Source organism: Canis lupus, chromosome 15 (assembly GCF_048164855.1).
Source record: "Canis lupus baileyi chromosome 15, mCanLup2.hap1, whole genome shotgun sequence".
NCBI lineage: Eukaryota > Metazoa > Chordata > Mammalia > Carnivora > Canidae > Canis > Canis lupus.
The window spans coordinates 2,492,158-2,514,511 of NC_132852.1; the positions used below are offsets into that span (position 1 = coordinate 2,492,158).

General features: G+C 38.5%; 1 protein-coding gene across 1 annotated transcript in view; it reads right to left on the bottom strand.

The window, feature by feature from the left end:
* CSMD1 (CUB and Sushi multiple domains 1) overlaps positions 1–22,354 on the bottom strand; it is a 1,871,580-nt gene that overhangs the window by 1,522,149 nt on the left and 327,077 nt on the right. The window contains 1 exon segment of the mRNA XM_072775779.1: positions 7,760–7,976. Within this exon segment, the coding sequence (XP_072631880.1) occupies positions 7,760–7,976 (217 nt within the window).

Genomic DNA, 22,354 nt, shown 5'->3' on the forward strand with positions numbered 1-22,354 from the left:
AATTTCAAAGACAGAAAACAGATACTTACAATTAAAAGACACACACACACACACACACACACACACACACACACACACACGCAACTTTTCTCCAGTAGGGCCTGCCAGGGACACTCAGTAGCCACACCGTTTCAGCATGACGGCGGCGTTTCCTCTTGATTACAGCACCTCTGTCTGGCTGCAACCCTGTGGGAGCCCTGGGGCTGGTCCACACCCTTGGACTAGCTTCCCAAGCCCCACTGAAGTCACTACAGTGCACCGCGATTATATAGAGGGAAGATAGTTCCCACATCCCACCATCATCCGGAAGTCCATGGAAGGCGTTAGATTATGAGTTCTTGCGTATCATCTATTAAGGAGAATCAGGTGTTGAGAGAAATTGGACATTCCAATACTATATTTTTAAAAGTAAAATATAGAGATCTCTTCATATCAGCCACAGAAGATCCCATTTCCTAATTTCGCTTGGCGTGCTGTACGACCTATGTACTCTAACTAGACTGTGGAAAGGGAGACAATCTTGATTTTTTTTTCAGTATTATTAAAATGCACTCATAAACATTCCTTTACATATGTTTTGTCGTATTTGGAGGTATATTTGTGGAATAAATTCATAGCACAGCCTAGCTGAATGAGTTTGTTTATAGTCTTTTTCAATTTGAGAGAAATTTCAAAATGTACATCTGAAATAATCCTAAAAAACTCAGACTTCTGAAAACATGTAAAGTTTTGCCATTCAGGACGGTGACATATTACTTTGCATTATTATTCAATTGGCTTTACATATACTTATTGCCATGAATTTCTTTTATTTGAACACTTTGGTCATATTTTTAACAATTTTTCAATTAAATGATTTTCTTTCCTGATATTTCTGATAAGGTATCTTATCCACTAGCAACAGCAGCTTTGTGTCTTGCATACCTGCTATGAATTATTTTTCTCAATTTGTCATTTGGCTTTTGGATTTTCAATTTTAAGACATCAGATTCTTCAGCCATTTTCTTTATGATTTCTAACTGATGTGTACTGAAGATTTTTTTAGTATTTTTGTTATTCCATGTTAATAGTTAAATTGGTGATCCAATGTATTTATTTTAGTCATTAAGTACTGAAGATAAGGTTTTATATTTTATTTTATTTTAATTTTATTGTTATTTTTATTTTTTTTAAGGTTTTATATTTTATAAAATCATGTCTACTTTCAGGTTCACATGACCAAAACCACAGAATATCTTTGCTGAACATGGATATCATTTGTCAGTCTTCTTGTCATCTGTTCTCTTTCCAGGACTTGAAATGCTTTCCCTTATATCTGCAAGTATATAAGGAAAGTGTCCTGGGAGTGGGAGCTTATTGAATATTTTCCATATGCATATATTTTTGATGATCCAAAAGGCTTCTCTGACCAAATGAACAAGTTTTCCACTTTCAGAATGGCCAAGATATTGAAAGGAACCATCAGTGTTTGTCTACTGCAGAAAAAAATCACCAGTTTGACGAGGGAGTGGCTGAAATTCAAATGCATGTTGAAACTTGCTTGTAGTATTGCAAACATAATTCTTCCAATCTCCCTTAAACAGTTTGTTATCTTATCTCTGGGATTTCTACTCACTAGCAGTGTCATCATTTTTGTTAATAAACATAAGTCTTATGAATGTGTTTATATAATATAGTTGGTCTCAACCAAAGCTACCTATTAAAATCAGCTGGGGTACTTACATACAGAGATGGAGATGGAGATGGAGATGAGAGAGAGAGAGAGATAAAGATGATAGAGACATATAGCAGTGCTCAGGCCTCAATCTTATCCTTGAATTTCTCATTTCCATACTAGCCTACTGCAGATAGCCAACTTAAAAAAACAAAACACACACACACACACACAAAACATAAAAAAAAACAAAAATAATAAACAAAAATAAACTCATCCTTACACAGTAAGCACTGACCTTGCCTATGAGTTGCTAAATTAAAGCGTATGTTGAGGAAAAAAAAAAAAAACAATCAATCAATCAATCATATGTTAAGAAAGGAAATTTGAAAGATGTATCAGAAACAATTATTTTTTTTTATTTCATCACCTACAGTATGTATGTAAAGTGGTGGACACAGCTACAAATTCTCCTAATTATGGGAATATGATAGATTTATACGAGAGGACCAGACACCACCACTGTCCCCCCTCAGCTTCTCTGCAGGGTCTTCATTAAGGTACGAGAACCTGTTTCAGTAACATGTAAGCACCGCTTGGGTTTCTGGGCTTTATGACCTGAGACATTCCCTCTGTTGGAATGGGCTCCCCAGCTACCAGGCCCAGCTCTCCAGGGCCTCCTTGCCATGTGCCGGTGTGGTCAGGCTGGCCGTTCCTTCAGTTCCTGATCGTGTGGCTGGCTGAATAGGATACTGGGTCAAGATACCTGTTTGCTCTTAGTGTGGAACTCTAGTCTCTGCAGAATCTTTTAGACCCTCTTTTAGCTACGTTTATCAGAATCTTAATTGGAGCATTAGTCACCATCCAAGCTAAAAATAAAATGATGCTTTGATTTTTATCTGACTGTTGATCTGTGAGTGGCTCTGTCGGGACCTCTTATGAGCAATGGGGGACAGAAAAGCAGAATGTAGGCACTGCTAGATCTCTAGGCTGATATAATCTGAATGCAATTGAAACCTCTTTATAGCCCTTAAAACATCTCAAGTTCTAAACATCACTGGATATAGTTAATATTACAAAGGTTTCTTAGCTAATTTTAATGCATTCAGGCACATGATTACAATACAGAAAAAAGCACTGGAGAAAACAGTGATATTTTAGCAACACTTATACATGATCCCCTCATTTTGATGGCCCTATCACATTAATCTCTAACTTCTTATCATCATTGTAGAAAACAAGGGATAATCTTGCATAAGTCACAGAAGGATTGCCGAGATCACTGCCAAAGCTATTTTCTTGTATTCTACAATAATCATGGAATAATATATTCTGATTTCCCACATATGCACGACACAGTTCCCCTCCATAGATTCACTTTTATCCATTTATTGAGGTTATAATGTTATCACAGTTGGAGATTAATGCCAACTTCGATTGTTTTCTGATTTGGGGACAAATCAACACTACTTCACTACTTCATATTTAGAGAATACCTACTGGATAGCAGTCTCTCACTTGGACGATTAACTCGTGCTCATCCAGAGGAGAGATAGAAGTGGACATATCCATCAATACCAGTGAAGACACACTCGTGACACAAGTCTTGGCCTCAGAGGATATAAATTCTATTTGACACACTCAACACAGAGATATAAAACCCCAACAACAGGCAACGTCAGAGCTTGTGTAATTTCAAAGGAGCATATCCTTCAAGGTCTTTGTTACTGGGACGTGCTAAAGGAGCTCAGAAAAAATGGAACTTTTCTCAATGGTTGTTTTTTAACATGGGATGCACTGGCAAAATATTCTGAAATACGTATAATGTGAAGTGGGTTTTGGAAGTAGGATGTCATTTAGGTGAGCAGAGGGAATGATGAGGAAATAGAGGTGATAAAGATATTCTCTTGTAAAATCAGGTTAAGGAATAACCTACAGATTCTTTCGACTAAATAATAAACTCCTGAGATGCTGTAGACAATGTTGTTCACCCTTCTCCCAAATCCAGACGTTGAAATACTAATCTCCAATGCAACACTATTTGAAAGTGAGTCCTTTGGGAGGTGAATAGGGCAAAGGGGGGAGGGGTGTTTCATGAATGGGATTCATAACCTTATAATAGAGATCCTAAAGAGCTACCTTGGCCCTTCTACCATGTGAGGAGACAGGAGAAAACAGTCATCTATGACCCAAGAAGCCAGCTCTCACTGAATATTAAATTTGCCAGAACCTTGATCTTAGACTTTCAACCTCTAGAAATATGAGGAATGAATGTCTGAGTAATGGAGAGATGTTGCAAAATGAAAAGTGTAAGACTTGACGACTACATAATTGGACCCTTGTGGGAATTTGAGAAGCAAGATAGCGGGCAGAGTCTATAAAGGGTAGAGATTCAAAAAATAGCAATAATGTGACAGGTCAATGACAGGTCATAAAAGTCACTGGTTGTAAGTCTAGGTACTTCAAAGAGCAGATTTTTTTCTTTTTTAAAGTAATCTCTGCACCCAATGTGGGGGCTTGAACTCATCACGTGGAGATCAAGTGTTGTATGCTCTTCCCACTGAGACAGACATGCATTTTTCAAAGAGCAGATTTCTATTCCTAACTTTGAGTCAAATCTTTTCTCTTGTACTTAAGAGAAGCCTTAATTTACCTTTCAATATCTATATGTTAAAATTTAATTTATTGATGGAGGTGCACATTATATGTGTTTATCTGAATTATATAAATAATCTAAGATGATAACATATTGCATGTTGGAGATTATTGTTTTGTTTCATTTTTTGCTTTAAATACTTTTTTTATTCTTACATAGGGTAAATAATATGGATAGTCTTCGCTAAAGATCAAATTACAACATTACAAAATTACAACAGCCTTCACATCCTAAATTCTGTTAGTTGTTAAATGTAAATTACATATTACTTGAAAAAAATTTCTTTACTGTCGCTAAACAAAAGAAATAATAAAATTTTTAAGTTCTTTAATAAAAAATATTATTTATTATTTTTTAGTGCACATGTTGAGCTAGTAAAAACAGTTTCTGTGCAGCAGCAAAGCAAGAATTTGGACCAGGACAGCTCTAAGAAAAGAACTTCTATGACAACTCAGTGGGTCAGGGCAGGCATCAGGCCTCCTACAAAACATCCTTGGAATTCCAGAACTGCTGTGTGTGTTATGTTCAAGAAATAGACAAGTAGACAACGGTTCCAAGATCTAATGGTAGCAAGCATGGAGACTAGAGTCTCCCCAACCTTGTTAATTAGAATTTGATAGTAATTGAAACTGCTTTGCCATTAACCAATGTTGAAATGTTGCAACCACCTTAATGAGTGAAGAAAGGTGCAGGTGCAGGCAGAGGGAGCCAGGGGCCCCTGACTAGGCTCTGGAACTATTCCTGGCAGGCAAGAGCCCTAAGCCAGAGTGAACAAGAGATAAGAGAATGGACCAGACCATGGCCTCGGATGTTACGGAGAATCTTTCTCTGGTGCCCACAGTGTGTAATCACAGAAAATGACCAAACCTCAAAGAATGAAGTTATTAAGGGTGTCAGCAAGAGTCCTGGCTCCAACCAACACAGTACAGGAATCTCAAGGCCACAAGCTTCCCAGGCAGTTCTGCACAGAAGACTGCCCCTAAAAGCCCTCAGTGGCCACCCGTTCAGGACCCCTCTGACTCTAGAGAACTTCCTCTCTGCTTTCTGTTCTCACCTTCACTTAATACACTTTCACTTCACTTCACCCATTAGTGTCTATGAGCTTCATTCTTGGATTCTGTGAGACAAGAACCCTGCAATCCTATAGCATCAACAAAGCTCGTATTCCTATTTTATGTCATAATTTATCCAAAATGTCATATGAGTAAAGACTCCTAGCACTTAGCACACCGTGACATTCTGTTTCTGATGTGTTTTGTCTATTTGTGTAATGATACCTGGAATGGTCACTTCTGTCCCAGAAGAGCTACCCTTGGCCCATAGACTGTCTATACGAAGGCATCCTAAGTGTGGAGATACAAGAAATCTAATAGAGATTAGATTCATAGAGAGACAAAGCATTTTCCTTGCCTTAAGGACTAGAAACTGGTAGAAATCTGACATATTTAGTCTCTGTCTCAAACAAAAAACTGTAGGTAAATGAGTAATTTATAGGAACCCAAGTGATTATTTCTTATTGGCCTTGTGTGTGTTGCTTTCTCTGGTAAAAATATCTATGTCAGTAAAAAAAAAAAAAAAAAAAAAAAAAAAAAAAAATCATGTTGTACATATAACTCACCTATATTTCTAAAACTCATTAAGGCACTGATACCAATTTATATACTGTTCACTGAAATAAAATACAATGAATCTAGTTATTCCATCCTTAATATTTCCACTGCTGATCTTTTTATAATACTGAAGATAATAGGAATGTTGTTTTCTAAACCTTATAGTTAATATAGAAAATGGCCATAATGTCACGGTAAGAGCATAGATTACTTAAAGACAAGGAATCAGATTAACATTTAAGCAGATCTCCTTTAGAATAAGGTAAACTATAGGAATTATAATAAAGTAAAATAATTATGAAACATAAAGTAATATATATTAAAATAAGAATATTTTAAATTATAAATTAAAAAATTAGGAAATAGAAATATTGACAAGGAAGTATTTTTAAAGAGTACATATGGAGAATTTTCTTAGTGGAAAGAGAAAGAATTACTTTTAAAAAAGAGTAATCTGATGATATTTGAATAAACTGGATTCTCTATTTCTTTTTTATATTATAAGTCTTTGCAGTTTCTATTACAATTCTTACTATTGTTATAACATATCACCATTCTCTAGTATAATTTATTTGGAATAAAAACTAGTAAATACTAATTTTTAGAAGAGCAGGAAATGGGTAAGAAATCTTGAATCGAATTACCAAGGATTATATTTATGGAGACTTTCCCAAACATCCAAAGTGCACAACCATATGTGTTAGGAGAAAGTTTACCTAAGTAATTTATAAAGGAGATACTTGGGTGCAATATATGACAAAAAGGGTAACTGGAAAAGAGTTTCTAAAAACAGACAACACATATTGTAAAGACCCAGAAAACCCAAAAGGTGTTTTATATATGAAAATACATAAAGAAAGTGCAAATAGAAATTATCATTATATGTTTAATGTATTAACTTATATATACATTAGTATATTAATATTTTACCTAGATTTTTTCCTCAATTCACAAAATAAAACATAAAGTATGTGATTTGTGTGTATTTCTGCAGACATTAGCAACGATAGTATTTTATTTATCCAAGCCATACAATTTCTTCTGCCCACTAAAAATTTTCCTACAAAACTCCGTATAGTAACAATAATCTCTAATTAGTACAGAATTTTAAAGCCAAAGGATAAAGCTTCATTTGTCTTATTTAAGTATGTGTATTCATTTACCTAAGAAATCTCAATTTCTGTTTAAGGCTTATTCCTCTTTCTTTTGACAAAATAATTTTTTCTTTAATAAAAAAGGATATGCTTGTACAAGCACAATTTTTTTTCTTGCGATAAATGAAAAAAAAAAAGTAATTTAAAATCATCCAAGAAAATATTTGTTCTTTCTTTATGGTTAAAATCATAGATCAGAAGAGAAAGCTAATGAGGAATGGGATATATTATGATTGTGTGAACCAAAAATTCTCCAAAGAGTTCAATATTCTCTCATGTTTTATCCCACCCACTTTCCCTGACTCTTTGTATTCAATGAATTCTCTGACAATGTAGAAGTTCCTTTTGTTGTTCTCTGAATTGTACTCATGCATTTCTCTTTGTGAGTTTTCTCTCAAATCCACAGTTGCTTAAAAACAATGGTGTATTGTAACTTCACTTGAATTACCTTGACAACACCATTTACGGATCCGCAGCAGTTTGATGTCTACAGATGAAGTTGATGATTGCTTTCAATAAGAAATTGTTCAGTATTAAAAAAAAAAATGTGCTTAAAAGTCTACTTTTTTTTTATTGCGACTAAAATTTCCTGACAATTAAATTTGAATAATCAATTCCAATTAAGTTTCAGAATCTAAGTCAAATGGTGCCACCTAATCTATAGTATAAAGAGCCAATACTTTACCTCACTTTCAAATTCCCTTGTTGGAGCTGTCCGTCATAAACCGATAAAATATCAAAATCTTCTTCAAGGGCAAAGGTATGAAATGACAATTGTATCCGATTACGTTCTCCTGTGATAATGATCCAGGTACAGTTCGCATAGTTGGGATAACCATGAGGAAACCCTGGGCTCTCGATGGTGCCATTGGGACCTTGGACTAAACCTCCGCAGTTCTGACCTGAAAAAGAAAGCACACAAAAAAACAGTATATTATTTTGGCCTGTCTTTACTCTGTGATTTTTTTTTAACTAAATTTCCAACCATTTTGGCCAATTTTTATAATGACTTATTTTGTGACCCTTCATGCACAAATGGTAAATTGTAGAAGCATTCTCTGGTGCTAAAAGGTGGGTGTGGGGCATGAGGAGGAGGCAAAGAAGGACAATATATAAATTTAGGAACTCGTATTAGAAATTTGAGGAAAAATGTTTTTTTGCAATTTTCAAATACATCTTCATCAATACCAACCTGCCATATTTATGAAACAAATTTGGTGTCGATTATCTGCCACAGCATGATGCTGAGTACTGAAACACTCTGCCTTAAGTCTCTGGCTCAGAAAAACTAAACCAACAGATCAAATAACCACTATAAAATGACACACAGATGCATGTAATAGTATATCCAAATGACTGCCACACGAAGCAACATGAACAATTAGGGAAAACCACACTCAGTCTTCAAACTGTGGATTTCTAACAAACCCTGGCAAAGTCCCACAGAGCCAAAGAATAAAACAAGGCTGCATAAATCTCTCCCAGTTCAAAACAAAAGGCATAAAATAAGAGAAATTAATTATGCAAAAATTAAGGAGCAGCCCAGCAGAAGGGGCGCCCCTCCAGCAATGCCTTCCAGTTCCCATGGCAGCAATTCAGCAATGGAAGGGAGAGCAGGTGAATCGCCCCCAGACAGATGCCCTGAGAGTCAGGCTTCCCTGAAAGGGCTATACTTTGTTCCTGCTTCTTAGTCTAACTCCCCTCAGACGGGCTGAATCAGCCTTGCTCTTACTGCTCAAGACTGACATTTGTGGCGTGATGATGGATAATAAGATGTATAATAAGAAATATCTAGTTGGTCTTTGTCTCCTTTGGCTCAGAGCTCCTAAAACCCTTGGAATTTCCTAAAGGATGACAGGAAAAGAGTGTCTTGTGTCATGTTAATGGGAGGGAGTAAGGAAAGGGTGCGGGTGCAGTCAGGGAGAGCCAGAGGCTCTGAGACTATTCCTGGCAGGCAAGAGCCCTAAACTAGTGAGCAAGAGATAAGGGAATGGACCAGACCATGGCCCCAGATGTTACGGAGAACTTTTCTTCAGCAACTACAGTGTGTAACCACCGAAAATGACCAAACTTCAAAGAATGAAGCCATTAAGGGTGTCAGGGAGAGTCCTGGCTCCAACCAACACAGTACAGAATCTCAAGGCCACAAGCTTCCCAGGCAGTTCTGCACAGAAGACTGCCCCTAAAAGCCCTCAGTGGCCACCCGTTCAGGACCCCTCTGACTCTAGAGAGCTTCCTCTCTGCTTTCTGTTCTCACCTTCACTTAATACACTTTCACTTCACTTCACCCCTCGGTGTCTATGAGCTTCATTCTTGGACTCTGTGAGACAAGAACCCTGCAATCCCATAACAAGAGGACTTCTGGAAAGCACGTGAGGATGGGGGCCAGTTGCATGGAGAAACAACTAAATATTAGAGAGGTTGGGACTTCCAGTCCCCCATCCAGACCTCTGGGAAGGGGAAGGGGCTGGAGGTTACATCAACTGTCAATGGCCAATGATACCTATTAATCAATCATATCTTTATAATGAAGTCTCCATAGGAACACAAAAGAAGTAGTTCAGAGGGCTTCCAGCTTGGTGAACATGAAAGACCCTGCCCTGTGCAGCTCATCTGACTGTTGACTCGTATCTTTTAATAGCCTTTGTAATAAACCTGTGATATAGCCAATAAGGGTATTCCTGAGTTCTGTGAGCCCCTCTAGGACATTAATGGAACTGAGGAAGAGGTCGGGGGAACCCCTGATTACAGCTGGTAGGTGAGAAATACAGGTAACAGCCTGGACTTCTGGGTTGTGCCTGGAGTGGAAGATGGTGCCATAGAACTGAGCCCTTGCCCTGTGAAATCTGATGCTGTCTGCAGGTGGACAGTGGCAGGATGGAGTGAATTTCAGGACACTCTGCTGGCGCCCTAAGCATTGCTGGTCTGTTGGAGTGGGTCCCCACCCCCACCGACGACTGGTGGCGTTGGTGCAGAATTGGTGCGGAAACCAAATGGGCAAAAGATGGGAAGCACAGCGAGCCCCGTCAAGATGTCTTCAGTCACTGGGCGGATTTGAAACTGTTCCTAAGAGCTGGTTCCCTGTGGCCTTGGCTCCTCAAGATTTTATGGTATTGATTTTAACATTGGGATTCTCTGGTGGTTCTGTAATTTCAAGATTCAGCCCTTTTTGGTAAACCGTAGCCCCAGGATTCAATGTACAAGGGCTTCTGGTGCAAGGACAGGGTCTGGCCGATTGGCAAGATCCCCATGCCCGCCCATCCACTGTGTTCTACCGGTAGATAAACCCTGGGTCCCTGACCCTCCCGACCTCCCCAGGACCTCTCCTGCCTGATGCTCCTCAGCCTTCATCCACCTGCTTTAGCTCCATCGTTCCTCTGCTACCTGTTTCTCCCACCTCCTCTTCCCTCATTTCATGTCTAGCATAAAAGCTTTAGTGACAGGCTACCCTGGTCCCTGCTGTGGTTGGCACACGCCCTCGTGGGTGACTTCCCATCATGTGCCCGCCACCTCTACGTGTGGGCCAAGCAGCCGGAATGGAAAAAGGTCAGGACAGACAGACCTTGTGAACTGCCCTGATGCACACATTTAAATCACTTTAACTGTGAATCTCACCATCAGATGAGGGAACAAAGTAACTCCCATCAAATCTTTCCAGCCTTCACTCTGCCTGGGGCTAGCTAGTAAGTAGCCCCTGAAAACTGCCTGTGGGCTTTCATTCCTCCATCTGGACGTTTCCTACCAATATGTTTAAATGTATTTAAGTGTTTTGACAGTAGGAAGATATGAAAGTTTGGGAGGGACCAGGATACGCTCAGAGTATTACGTGTAGTGTAACTATCCGAATACTAGTATTATCCCAGCTTTTATTGTTGAACTGCAAACAGAAGATTATTTGCAACTACATTTTACGTGTTAAAAAAAAATACAGTAGTAGCTCTCAGAATCAAGTCTTTCACAGGAATATTATCAAATGCTGATGGGAGTTTGCTAAATCTTCATAAAAAAGATTTAATGAAAGGGATTTATGAGTTTAAAACCAAAGAACTAATAAGAAGCCCATTTTCCACTAAATTTAAGTCTAACAATAACACTGTAACAAGTAGGTATTAAAGCTGTGGGGTTTTGAAAGGTCTTTAAGGAAAATAGCTTTTCTGGTTTATCTAGCAATTCTTGCTTCACAGTAAATCACAGTGAAGACTTGATTATAAATTGGAGGAAAGAAAAATAAATCCAAGAGAAAAAGTGTCAGCTGGAAGGTAGCTACTATGATAGACCCATCACGCTGAACCAGATGTTCAGATATTAAGATTTTCTCCAAGGAATAATATTGAGGCAGCAGTGGGTCCCCATTAGTACAGTGTATTTTGAAGAATGAGTCACATTTGATCAGTAGATAGAATTTTCCACAGGTCCTGGTGGAAACTTCGGGACTGCTCAAAAGTGAGATAAGTAACTTGAGCTTGGCTGCACATTCCAAACCACATAGGAGCTTTTCAAGTGTCTCTGCCTCAGATCAATTCTGATGCAGGTGGCCTGGACGGAGCATATCCAGGACAACCTTGAAGAACAGAACTGGAGTTTTTTTTTTTTTTTTTTTTTTTTTTTATGTTTTTATGTTTTTCAGAACTAGAGATCTTATGCTACTGAGGATCACATCTTATTATAAAGCTATACAGCTTTATATTATATATCTTATTATATGTGTATATATTATATATAATATACATATAATGTATATATCTATATAAATTAGATATATAATATAATCTATATATAAGATGATATATAATAAGGCATTATATATCTTCGTAAAAAGCAAACAGTGTTTAATTGGTACAAACCTTGATATCTAGGCAATGGGACAGAGTAGAAAGTCCCAAAACAAATTCCTAGAGATATAGACACTAGATTTATAGCAAAGGTGCAGTGCACTGCAAAAAGGATGGTATTTTCAGTAGATGGTGCTGGACCAATTGGAGATCCAGATGAGAAAAATAAATCTCAATCCCTACCTTACAATGCACATAAAGATCAATTCCTTATAAATCGCAGACCTAAACGTAAAATGTATAAGGATCACATTTCCAAAAGATAACAATGTAAAAACTCTTCTTAACTGTGGGCTAAGCAAAGGTTTCTTACATAGAACACAAAAAGTAATACTTCTAAAAGGAAAGAGTGAAAAAGAAACACAAACACTGGGATATTTGTATTCAACCAATATATAAATACACCTCACAAATCTATAAGAAAAAAGGTAATAAAATAATAATTAAAAAAAAACAATGATTATAGGTAGCTGGAGATTCAGAATCAGAGTGGGTTTTTCTAAAATTGAAAAGAGACAAATGGATCATAAAATGGAAATCCTTCAGCAGTCCCAACCTCTTTCTTGTCTGGGTCAGTGCTGATCCAAAAGATGTAAGGAAGTAGCATTTTGTGGAACAGGGAAAAAAAAAAAAATTCCTGATTTTGTTGGACTTTTTTTGCAGGAGCAACAATCCCACCCTGTTGTACACCATTCAACTTTTGGTCACAGGAGGAAATTGTGAACTTGCCAGCAATTTACTCAATGTCTCCCGACCCATCAAATCATCTTGATTCTTACTTAAAACACCAACACACATGGTACATGAAAATAATTATTTGTCTAAGCATTAGTACTACAATGGTATTGACTAGAGCTCCTGAGAGTAATTCAAAATTCTATATTAATGTTGTGTTGAAGACCATCTTAGTTATCTTGAAGTTGTGGACGTCAGCACCATTATGATCTATCTGGGGCTCATGCTTCCTAACACACTCACCCACGTAATGGCCGACACCATCTGTAATTGAACTAAAATTATTCTCCAAATGGTTAATCCCAGGATGTAAAATGATTACAATTAATGAATGCAAGTAATTTATAGATGACATCCTTCACTGGTACCAGAAGTTAATCCAGGTATCCTGGTAACGTATGTATGTCTGAAATAAAGATTGCTTTAATAGCAAAAAGTAATTTTAGTTAAACTAAATAAAGCTATGGAAGAATGTATGTAGATTACACACGACATCCATATGTATCTCTGAATTTACATGTATGGGACTCATCCGTAGCCCCGCTACCATCAAATGTCAAGGTTGAGCTTCTTCCTCAAACCTCCCCAGCAAAGATCTTTGTCTGTCTCCCTTATATGATTTTCCCTTCTTGGTTCTTACACTATCATGGACACTTGCCTTCTACAGAGAACTCTCAAATATCTCACAAATATTTTCTTTTTAAATGGCTCAAATCTCTATTTCTCGATTTAAATGCTGGTCTTAAAAATAACTTAAAATAAGCAGATTACTTTAACTGGGAAAAAATTCAATGGCCACATTTTTTTAAAATACTGTAAACATAATCACGTTAACATACTGCTCAACAGGCGTCCATTGTAAGTACTTTTTTTTATATTTTTTTTTATTTTTGTAAGTACTTTTGTCAGTTATATTTCCTGAGGGCACTGAAGTAATCTGCAGATAATTTTAGTCTTTTAGTGGAAATTGTGTTGTTTTTTTGCAAGATTGAAAACTCGATTATTACTGAAGAAAATGTCTAATGGTCTTTTTTTGAGTACTGACGCTGAAAGTTACCTTGGAATCAAATGTCAATGTCGATGGGAGAAAAAGAATTAGGTACACACACAGATGAATGGCACACATGCCCTAAATACACATGACACAGAAACACGCAGAACTGATCCTACAGGTAAGTTGTTAGGTGCTACAATTGAAACAGACCAAATCAGGATATTTCGACCCATGCCTGAATTTTAAGGGACTAGTATCTGTCTAATAATGCGATATATCGGTTATATCTCAACGAAGCCAGGAAAACAAAAGAAACTGGTATCTAGATCATCTAGCAGTTAAATTATACCTTGTGAAATACTTGGTTCATTCTGAACTAATCAACGTAATATTAGGTATCAGGGACTCACACCGAGTTAATTTAGTATAGATTTCTACCCAACTTAGAGATCCTCAATACCACGGCGTCCAACACAGAGGATTACCAGCAGGCATTTCACTTCTCTCTCAGACGTTTTGGAGTGAGGCAGTGTTTTCAAAATATATTTTCACACAGAATCTCAGTTGGCCAGATAGCAGTCCTGCGACGTGATGGGTACAGATGTAGACATGCAGATGGACGCCGAGAGCCGTCCCAAGTTTCTCAGACATGAAGTCGGGCTTTCCGACTTAACAGACTCGTGTTTGTCCCTCCAAATCACAGCTGTCTCACCGGAGAGAAGCACGATACGAGAGGCAATCCATCCTATCTATCCCGGAGCACTGATGGAACCACAGTGAATGGCTCGGATCACACAGTAAAACAGTGATGAAACACAGACATTTAGAAACTCTCACTTCAGTTTTTATTTAAAACATGTCTATGCCCATTGCAGTGGGGGGAAAAAAAAAGGATAAAGTAGCATTTAAAACTATACGAATCATGGGCCTGGCCCAGCGCAACAGGTCGGAGGGTGAATGGCCCTGAGCCCTCGCCGATGTGTGTTGGTGTCGGATGATCTATTAAAACCTCTAATATCCTTAAAAAAAAAAACTATAATAATCATTGAGAGCCCCATGACTAAAGATGATTGTTACTATCATTACTGGACACCTGTCTAGGCTCGACACAATTTAAAGCAGTCTTGTGTTACCTAATGTGTGTGTTTGAGATGACATTTGCCAGGCCTACAGGATGAGCAAGAGTGTCTGGGTGGGTTGGTTGGTTGGTGGATGCTGATCTTTGTAAGATGACCCCCACCCCTCAAGGAGACCACTGGAAAACCCAGGCCCTGTGGGGAGTATAGCTGCTGCGTGTTGCACGGGGATGTACCCCTGAGTGGGACACACATCCTGGGAGAGGTTGAATTTCTTGTGCTCGGGGACAGTTCCCTGCTTTGGAAACACTCACCCGAGAGCATGGCGCTCTGTCCTGGTCATTTCTGAGATGAAATAATCTCTGTGCTCTGAAGGTGCCCCCCACCCGCCCACCTCGGGGTCTGGACCCCTCCTAACCTCTTACTGTCTAACTTGTGCTCCTAGTGAGCATACACCTTTCATTCCCTAAAAGAAAGTATTTTATGAGATGATTCATCTGTGATTCATCCCGGTTTGCTGTACGCATCTGATGAATGAGTGTGTCTAGAAGCAAATGCCTTCCTCGATTCCACAGTCGTTCAGTGTTGTTTTCCTCCATTCTGGACCTGATGACCCATTCTTAGAAAGTGATAGGAGTAGTTTTTGCAAAACTCCTGTGCCAAGCACTTGGCGTGTACTATCTCACTTAATTGTTGCACCGCCTTCTGGGTGGGAGCTAGCCTAGCTTCCATTTTGCTCGCTCTTAGATTTATTTAGACAAAGATTTATGATAAGGGAATGCCTCTGCTACGCGAAACCCCATTCTGAGAGCAAATGTTTTCCAATCCGGGGCATTTTGACATTCAGTGATTTCGGTTCGTTGACTCCAGGGAGTACGGTCTGTATTGTTCAGCATGTGAAGGAAGCCACGCAAGGAGCGGATACTCCACACTGAAATCCACCAAGACGGAAACCAGTCACATGATAAATGATCACCGAGACCACGGAGGCATAATCCAGAGATGAGAAGATTTGGGAAATCTATAATCATATCCCAGCTACCTGGCCTGGTATCATTTATAAGAGCAAATAAATTTGTGTGTAAACACAGAAAATGAGCAGAAGCTATATGAACATCACAGCGAAGTCTCAGTAAAGACAGACATAAAAAAATAAACAAGTTCATATCCTGTTGCAATAAGCACAGATTACCACACTGATTTATTTTGAAAATGGCGCAATTTGGGGAAAACTAAACATATTTATTATACCCAGTGGCCACCTCCATTCACTCCCTCTATCCTTTCTGTGAAAACAACAATTTACATTTGTCCCGCTTTACGTACATTTCTACGCAAGGGAAATTTTACTTCCGTGAGACCAGATTCTTGATCTCTCTGAAGCTTCTCTGATTTTGACATTTTTTGGAAAGATAATACTGCACACCTGCAGGTTTGCTACAAGATTAAAAATCGCCTCTTCCTCTTGATGTAACAAAGTAGTAACTCTGAAGTTAAAAAAAAAAAAAAATAGGCCTTCACTTGAGTTCTCATTGTCCCTAATGACTAAGGATTATGACATACTTTGAAGTGGATCCAGCATTTCAAATATCAGGAGCCCTCAAATTTCAGTGATGGAAGAGGAAGTTCCCCTGATCAGATAAAGACTTTCTGAAGCAGTAAACAAATCAAATATGCATTAAACTCTGCATTATCTCCAACAGTTTCATCGATTACTTCAGGGTCTGCATTCTTTGGAAAATGATTAATTGCGCAAGGATCATGACTTAAAATGCCCTTCCTAGGACTTTGATTAAGGTGTTTCGAAATTGAGGTCTTCAGGCATGTTCTAGGAACAGCATGTCCTGAAGGAAGTTTTAAAAGCATTATATTTCTCGGTGCACTGGGAGCAGCTGAATATTGGCTCCTGTAGCTGAGAGCCTTGGGGTGCTTGGTTTAGTTTTAATCCCAAACACTTATGGGAGATTACTCACAACATGAGCAAAGAAAAAAAAAAAAGTAGAAAAGCCAGAGGCTCATGAGCCCGAGATGGGGCCAAGGAATCAGTTTATCCCTAATGATTCCCCAGCCCATGAACAAGGCCACACAGGTAGCCCTTTGAGTACAAATGAACCATGGATGTCCAATTTCTATTGTTTGTAACAGAAGATGAGATTCTCTCCAGGCTGTGTAAATATAAAGAGTATGATCTTTCTTCATTTTCGTAAAGTTTCTTATCATAAGCCAATGCAGTTTAGGTCTGCTTAATCTATTTCCCTTTCTAGAACAGGCCAAGCTTATCCACACCTCGGGGCTTTTGCACAAGCCTATCCGTCTGCCCTGAATGCCCCTCTCCTAGATCTTCCCGTATCTGACATCGCTTCATGCAGGTTGAGTGCAGACACTCATCTTGGTCAATGACCTGCTGCATCATTGCTAACTGTCCTTCACCCTGATGGTCCTTGTTGTTGTACCTATCGTTTTGTGAATGTATCCTGTTTACCTGTTCACTCACTGACTACCTGTCTCTGTAACTAATATGTGACCCTTTCCAGCGTGCAGACGCTGCCTGCTTTGCTGATATCCCCATTCCAGAATAGTGTTTGGCACTTGATATGCAATAGTTGAAGTATGTGAGCAAGTTGGGGGTATGAGGGGGCAGCAGTGATAACGGCGGCACAGGTTTAATCTATATACACATTCAGCTAGAAAGAGTCTGTAAAAATACAAAGTCACGGTACTAGAAGGAACTTCACCGGTCAACTCCACCCAGGTGTTGGGTTGCCCAGGGCATTCAGGGCTGTCATTCGTATCCCGAAGTGGGGTCCTGTGACCTCAATCCTGTCTAGCAGCTTGGTTTTCAAGAGCGCCTTAGACTAACTCAAATGCCCCCTGCTTCATTTGAAGCTGAATTCCTCCTCTGCAACCCTCCTTGCACATCGGTAGCTCTGCCTTTTTTGTTCTGAACGGGGTCACAATTCAGGGCAAGGCGACGCTGAAGTGAGTCAGACCTGGAACTGCAGGGTTATGATGTCGATGTTGTTTCCTTAGCTGCGACACCGGGGGAAGGAAACTTTGCTTAATTCTAGGACTGCCATGATTTCACCAACTGAGAAATGGTTGATTGCATTAGTGGTAATCAAGGTGGTCAGTGTCTACGCACTCTGCAGAGATGAATTGGAAGAACTGCGTGCACAGTGTGGGGGCAAAAGAGCATTGGTCTCTGGGTCAAACAAAAACAGAAGTGTGACAGATTTCCAGCTTGGACCTTTGGGGATTGGAGCAAGTCACCAGGTCAATGTTAGCCTCCGTTTCCAGAAGGGAAGTGAGGGTGACTTTGCAAGATTCTTGTAGTGATTTCCAGAAGGTGCCTTTGGAGCCACTCATGCCTGCTTGGTGCCTTGCCCAGATGGTCCCTCAGGGCCCACTATGGTACTTGACATACCAAGATCACAAGTGCCAAATCATTTGACTTCAGAGATTTTGAGTGATGAAGCTGATTATATCACTAAACAAACCCAATAAAGGCAAAACAAACAAGCAAACGAAGCCCCGCTCTATTGGCTCTATTGTGGTTCCCAAATCCCACACTGGTGCTCTTTAAATAGACGGCCTTCTGCTTAAAACAGGTTCCTGCCTAAATTTGAGTCTTTTCTTTCAGAAACTTCAAATCTATCTTTCTATACTGCAAGTTATTCTGAAGCCAATTCTACTTTTCTCACAGAAACAAACCATACTCATCAATTAAGATAATTCTTCCTCTCCATAGCCTGTACAATTAACATTCTTAATTGGATGTCAGATATTTCTTTATCTTTTAATGGAATTCCCAGTAATGAAACACATCATTACGGATAACTAGGATTGAACTGTTCCCCAAATTTGAAATAATGTTATTTCATACTCCTGCTTTAATACAGGAGAAGTCAAAAGAAGCATAAATCAGGCTCCCAAGGTAATGGTGGTGGATCAATGTAAGGAAATAAGTTTCCCTTAAATAGAGCATTAAAAATCTCAGATGCTAATTGATATAGTTTAATCACGATGCTGTATAATCAATTCAATGTTCCTTGTTAAGAAAGGTGAAATAAAACCACCAGCTGACTCCTTCACTGGATTCTCGGAGTTTCTATCAGTATCTATGGGCCTCCCAACCCCTACATGAATTCTTTCTGTGCAGCTGGGTGATCACTACGCTTCTATTCCCAATTTCTTTCATTTCTGAACAGCAGAGAATGATTTCTAGATCATCAAGAGATATTTTAAAGTTCTAATAATATAGTCTCTCTTAACGTTGAGTGAGTTTTCTCCAAAGAGAAACCGAAATCTTCAAAAGTCATGCTAAACACCCAACCTACTATATGACAAATGGAGCCAATGAAAAGTCTCTGGGTGGGAGGAAAGTAAAAGACAACATTAACTGATGAGGTCCTCAGTAGCTGGAGAAGCTTTTTAGATTCAGAGTCTGAAAGCATGACAAATCATGAACAGTTATTTATTATCTGTACCCAAATTAGCAAATACATTTTAAAAATGAAAAATAAATATGTAATGATTTTCTCTGCTCTTTTAATACAACATAGAATAAGTGGCTGAGATGACAGATAAGTCAGCCTCTTAAGGGTTATCTTATAGATTTAATATAAAATAATAGTCTCCAAAAGTTGCACTTAAATTTATTATTTTTACTTGAAAAAAGGATTTGCATCTATTTGTCCCTTTGGGTAAATAGACCATGGAGCCCTCTAAGACTCCTGAAATGTTACGGTTCTCAATTTAATGTCTTTGTTGTTCCAGTTTCTCAAATGTGGAGAAGGCTCTGCTGCCCAGACTCTTAGTGCCCTCTGGGAGGATCCTGATCACCCACTGGCCCTCAGTGGTCACCTCAGTCATTAGTCCTGTGACAACGTACAGCCAAGGAGCATGAGATAGTGAGATTCTCTCTCTCTGTCTCTTGGTCTCTTCTCTCTCATACACATGCATGCCATGAGCCTTCTTCTCCTGCCTCTCGATAAAATGATGTTGAGATTTATATATGGATTTAATGCCTACCTAGATGAAAAATGAAATTTTTGCACAGTGGCTGCACACATGAAACTATGATCTATGTCATCATTTACAGGGCTGATTTCACATACAACCATGTTTCATCTTTTAGCAGATTTTTGACATTTACAATTGTGTTTTTACTCAGAGTCGTGATTTTTAGTTAGTGAATTTGTGGGGATAAGGATTCTACTATAAACTCCTGTTGCGATGGCAGGGAAACATCATGATGCCCACTGTCCCAGATTCAGTGCTCAGCTAGGACTGGGGCAAGCTACCTGTTAAGCACTTCTCATCTGCTAAATGTGTATTTTATGGATGGTTGGGAAGGATGCATGTCTACTGTGGTAACAACATTAAAGTATGAAGAATTTGTTCCCTTATATACCTTAGATTGATTTTAGTCAGAAGTGAATCTAGCAGTCTCTTAGTACTCATGCTTAGTCCACCAGAACCGGGAATTATCAATCCCATTACTGTATCATCTATACTGTGACTACCTATTTCCCCTGGTCTAAACCTCTCTTTGGGCTGCGAGTGCTATATCTGGCAATGCATTTGAAAAAAATGAGTCCTTATTGATGACCCGTCATCATTTTATGTAATCTTTTCTAGATTAGAAGCCATATGAGGGCAGATATCTTCATCCTAGACTGATGCTCCAGCTCAAGTGCTAAGTACAATGCCCAGCACATATCAGATATTTAGTAGACAGGAGCAGAAAACCCAGGTTACCTGTTGTATCTGATAAAGGATATTACTACTACCTGCAAGAGGCATTGAACTCACTACATGGCAAGCACTTTCCATAAATTGTCTCATCCTTTCAGGGATCTTGATAGACAGCCATTGATTCCTTTTTTTTTTTTTTTTTAACTGATGAGGAAACTAAAGAGGTAAGTGCTTTGTCCAAAGCCACACACATACACAAACAGAAGAAGGGGGAAGTGAACCGGGCTATTTTATTTCAACACCTGTGCTCATTCCCTTACTCCACAATTTAGAAACCTTATGCTATTTCTCCCTTCTATTTTCTAACAAGAATGATTCTTACAGACCATACTACAGAAGCAAAGGACAGTTTCTAAATTCTAAGAATACTCTTACTGCTTGCTCTTTGTGAAGAGCCAGGTAATTATGTAAATTGAAAAAGAAACAAAAAGTGTGTTTGTGTATCCAAGCTGAGGCCTGGATTCTGCTTATTTGTCTCTATTTATAGGTGGGCATTTGCGAAAGCCAAAAGCTATTTCCAGTTACAGTTGTATTCCTTAAATAAGTCCTCTGACCCAAAGCCATTATATGAATTACTGCATAAAAGAGGGTTTAGGGTTCAGGTATATTTTTAGGTGTGGAATTGGGGACACTATGTGTCGACACATAAGATATATATTGCACAGCTCCAGGGGGTGCTGTTCACACACACCTCCCACCTGATTAGCTGATTGGATATAAGTTTACTGAGAACTTGATTGGCATCAGAATTTCTCATGTCTTAGATGAAATGAGGTTATATCTAAATATGTACCAGGACAGAGACACTGACTGCACAGCTGTGGAAATATCAATGGAAAGAAAAGCTCCATTTATGAATTTGCTGCTATAATTGATCTTTACCTGCATATCTCCATCTGTTTTTATGGACTTTCAACTTGCTCCTATGCTGTGCGCAAGATAGCACACAGTCCTGGCATCTGCCCCTTATTTTATCTTGGTTTGGTGATGTTTCTGAACAAATCATGCATGATATTAAAATCCCATGGAGGATTAGGATTCCCAGTACAAGCTACTTTGGCCGAAAAAGAACTACCGTCCTTTCAAAATCTGGGGCCTTGAGTTGGAAGAATAAGGTCTAGAGTCGACTGTGTGTGTTTTTATTTTACTGATTTCTATTTATTTATTTATTTATTTATTTTATTTTATTTTATTTTATTTTATTTGAATTTTACTGTTTCTAATGAGAAGTTTGAGGGCACAAACGTCACCCCGCCCCACTCCTATAAACACAGTTTTTCAGTTTACCTAGATTCTAGTCCTTTCTGTTTTATCCTAGATAACATTCCAAGGTTTGATTGATATTGATTGATCGATTAAAATAGGCTCCATGCTCAGTGTGGAACCCAATGTGAGATTGAGCTCACGACCCTGAGATGGAGACCCAAGCTGAGATCAAGAATCAGATACTTAAAAAAATAATAATAAAATTAAATTTAAAAATAAAAAAAAACGAATCAGATACTTAACTGAGTCATGCAGGCACCCTTCTTCCAAGGTTTTAAATTAAAAAATAATAATAATAAGACTAAGGGAAAAAAACAGCTTTTTTCCTAGATAAAGAATATTAACACAAGTGTGGATCTGTTTTGCAGAAACAAACTAATTTAATTTTCTTTGCTTTAACTATTTCAATGAAACAGAAGATTATACTCATAACTTCAATATTTGTAACAAGAAGGAATACGGACACAGAGATAAGAGCCCTCTGCAGTGTTAACTGCTCTGAGCTTAGCACAGTAAAGGAAAACATTTAGATCTGTTGGAGATGTCTCGAGGAACGAGCCTGTGATGCTAAGTGAATGGCTGAGGCTAAAGTGTGTGTGTTGCTTTCAACCATGAGAAAA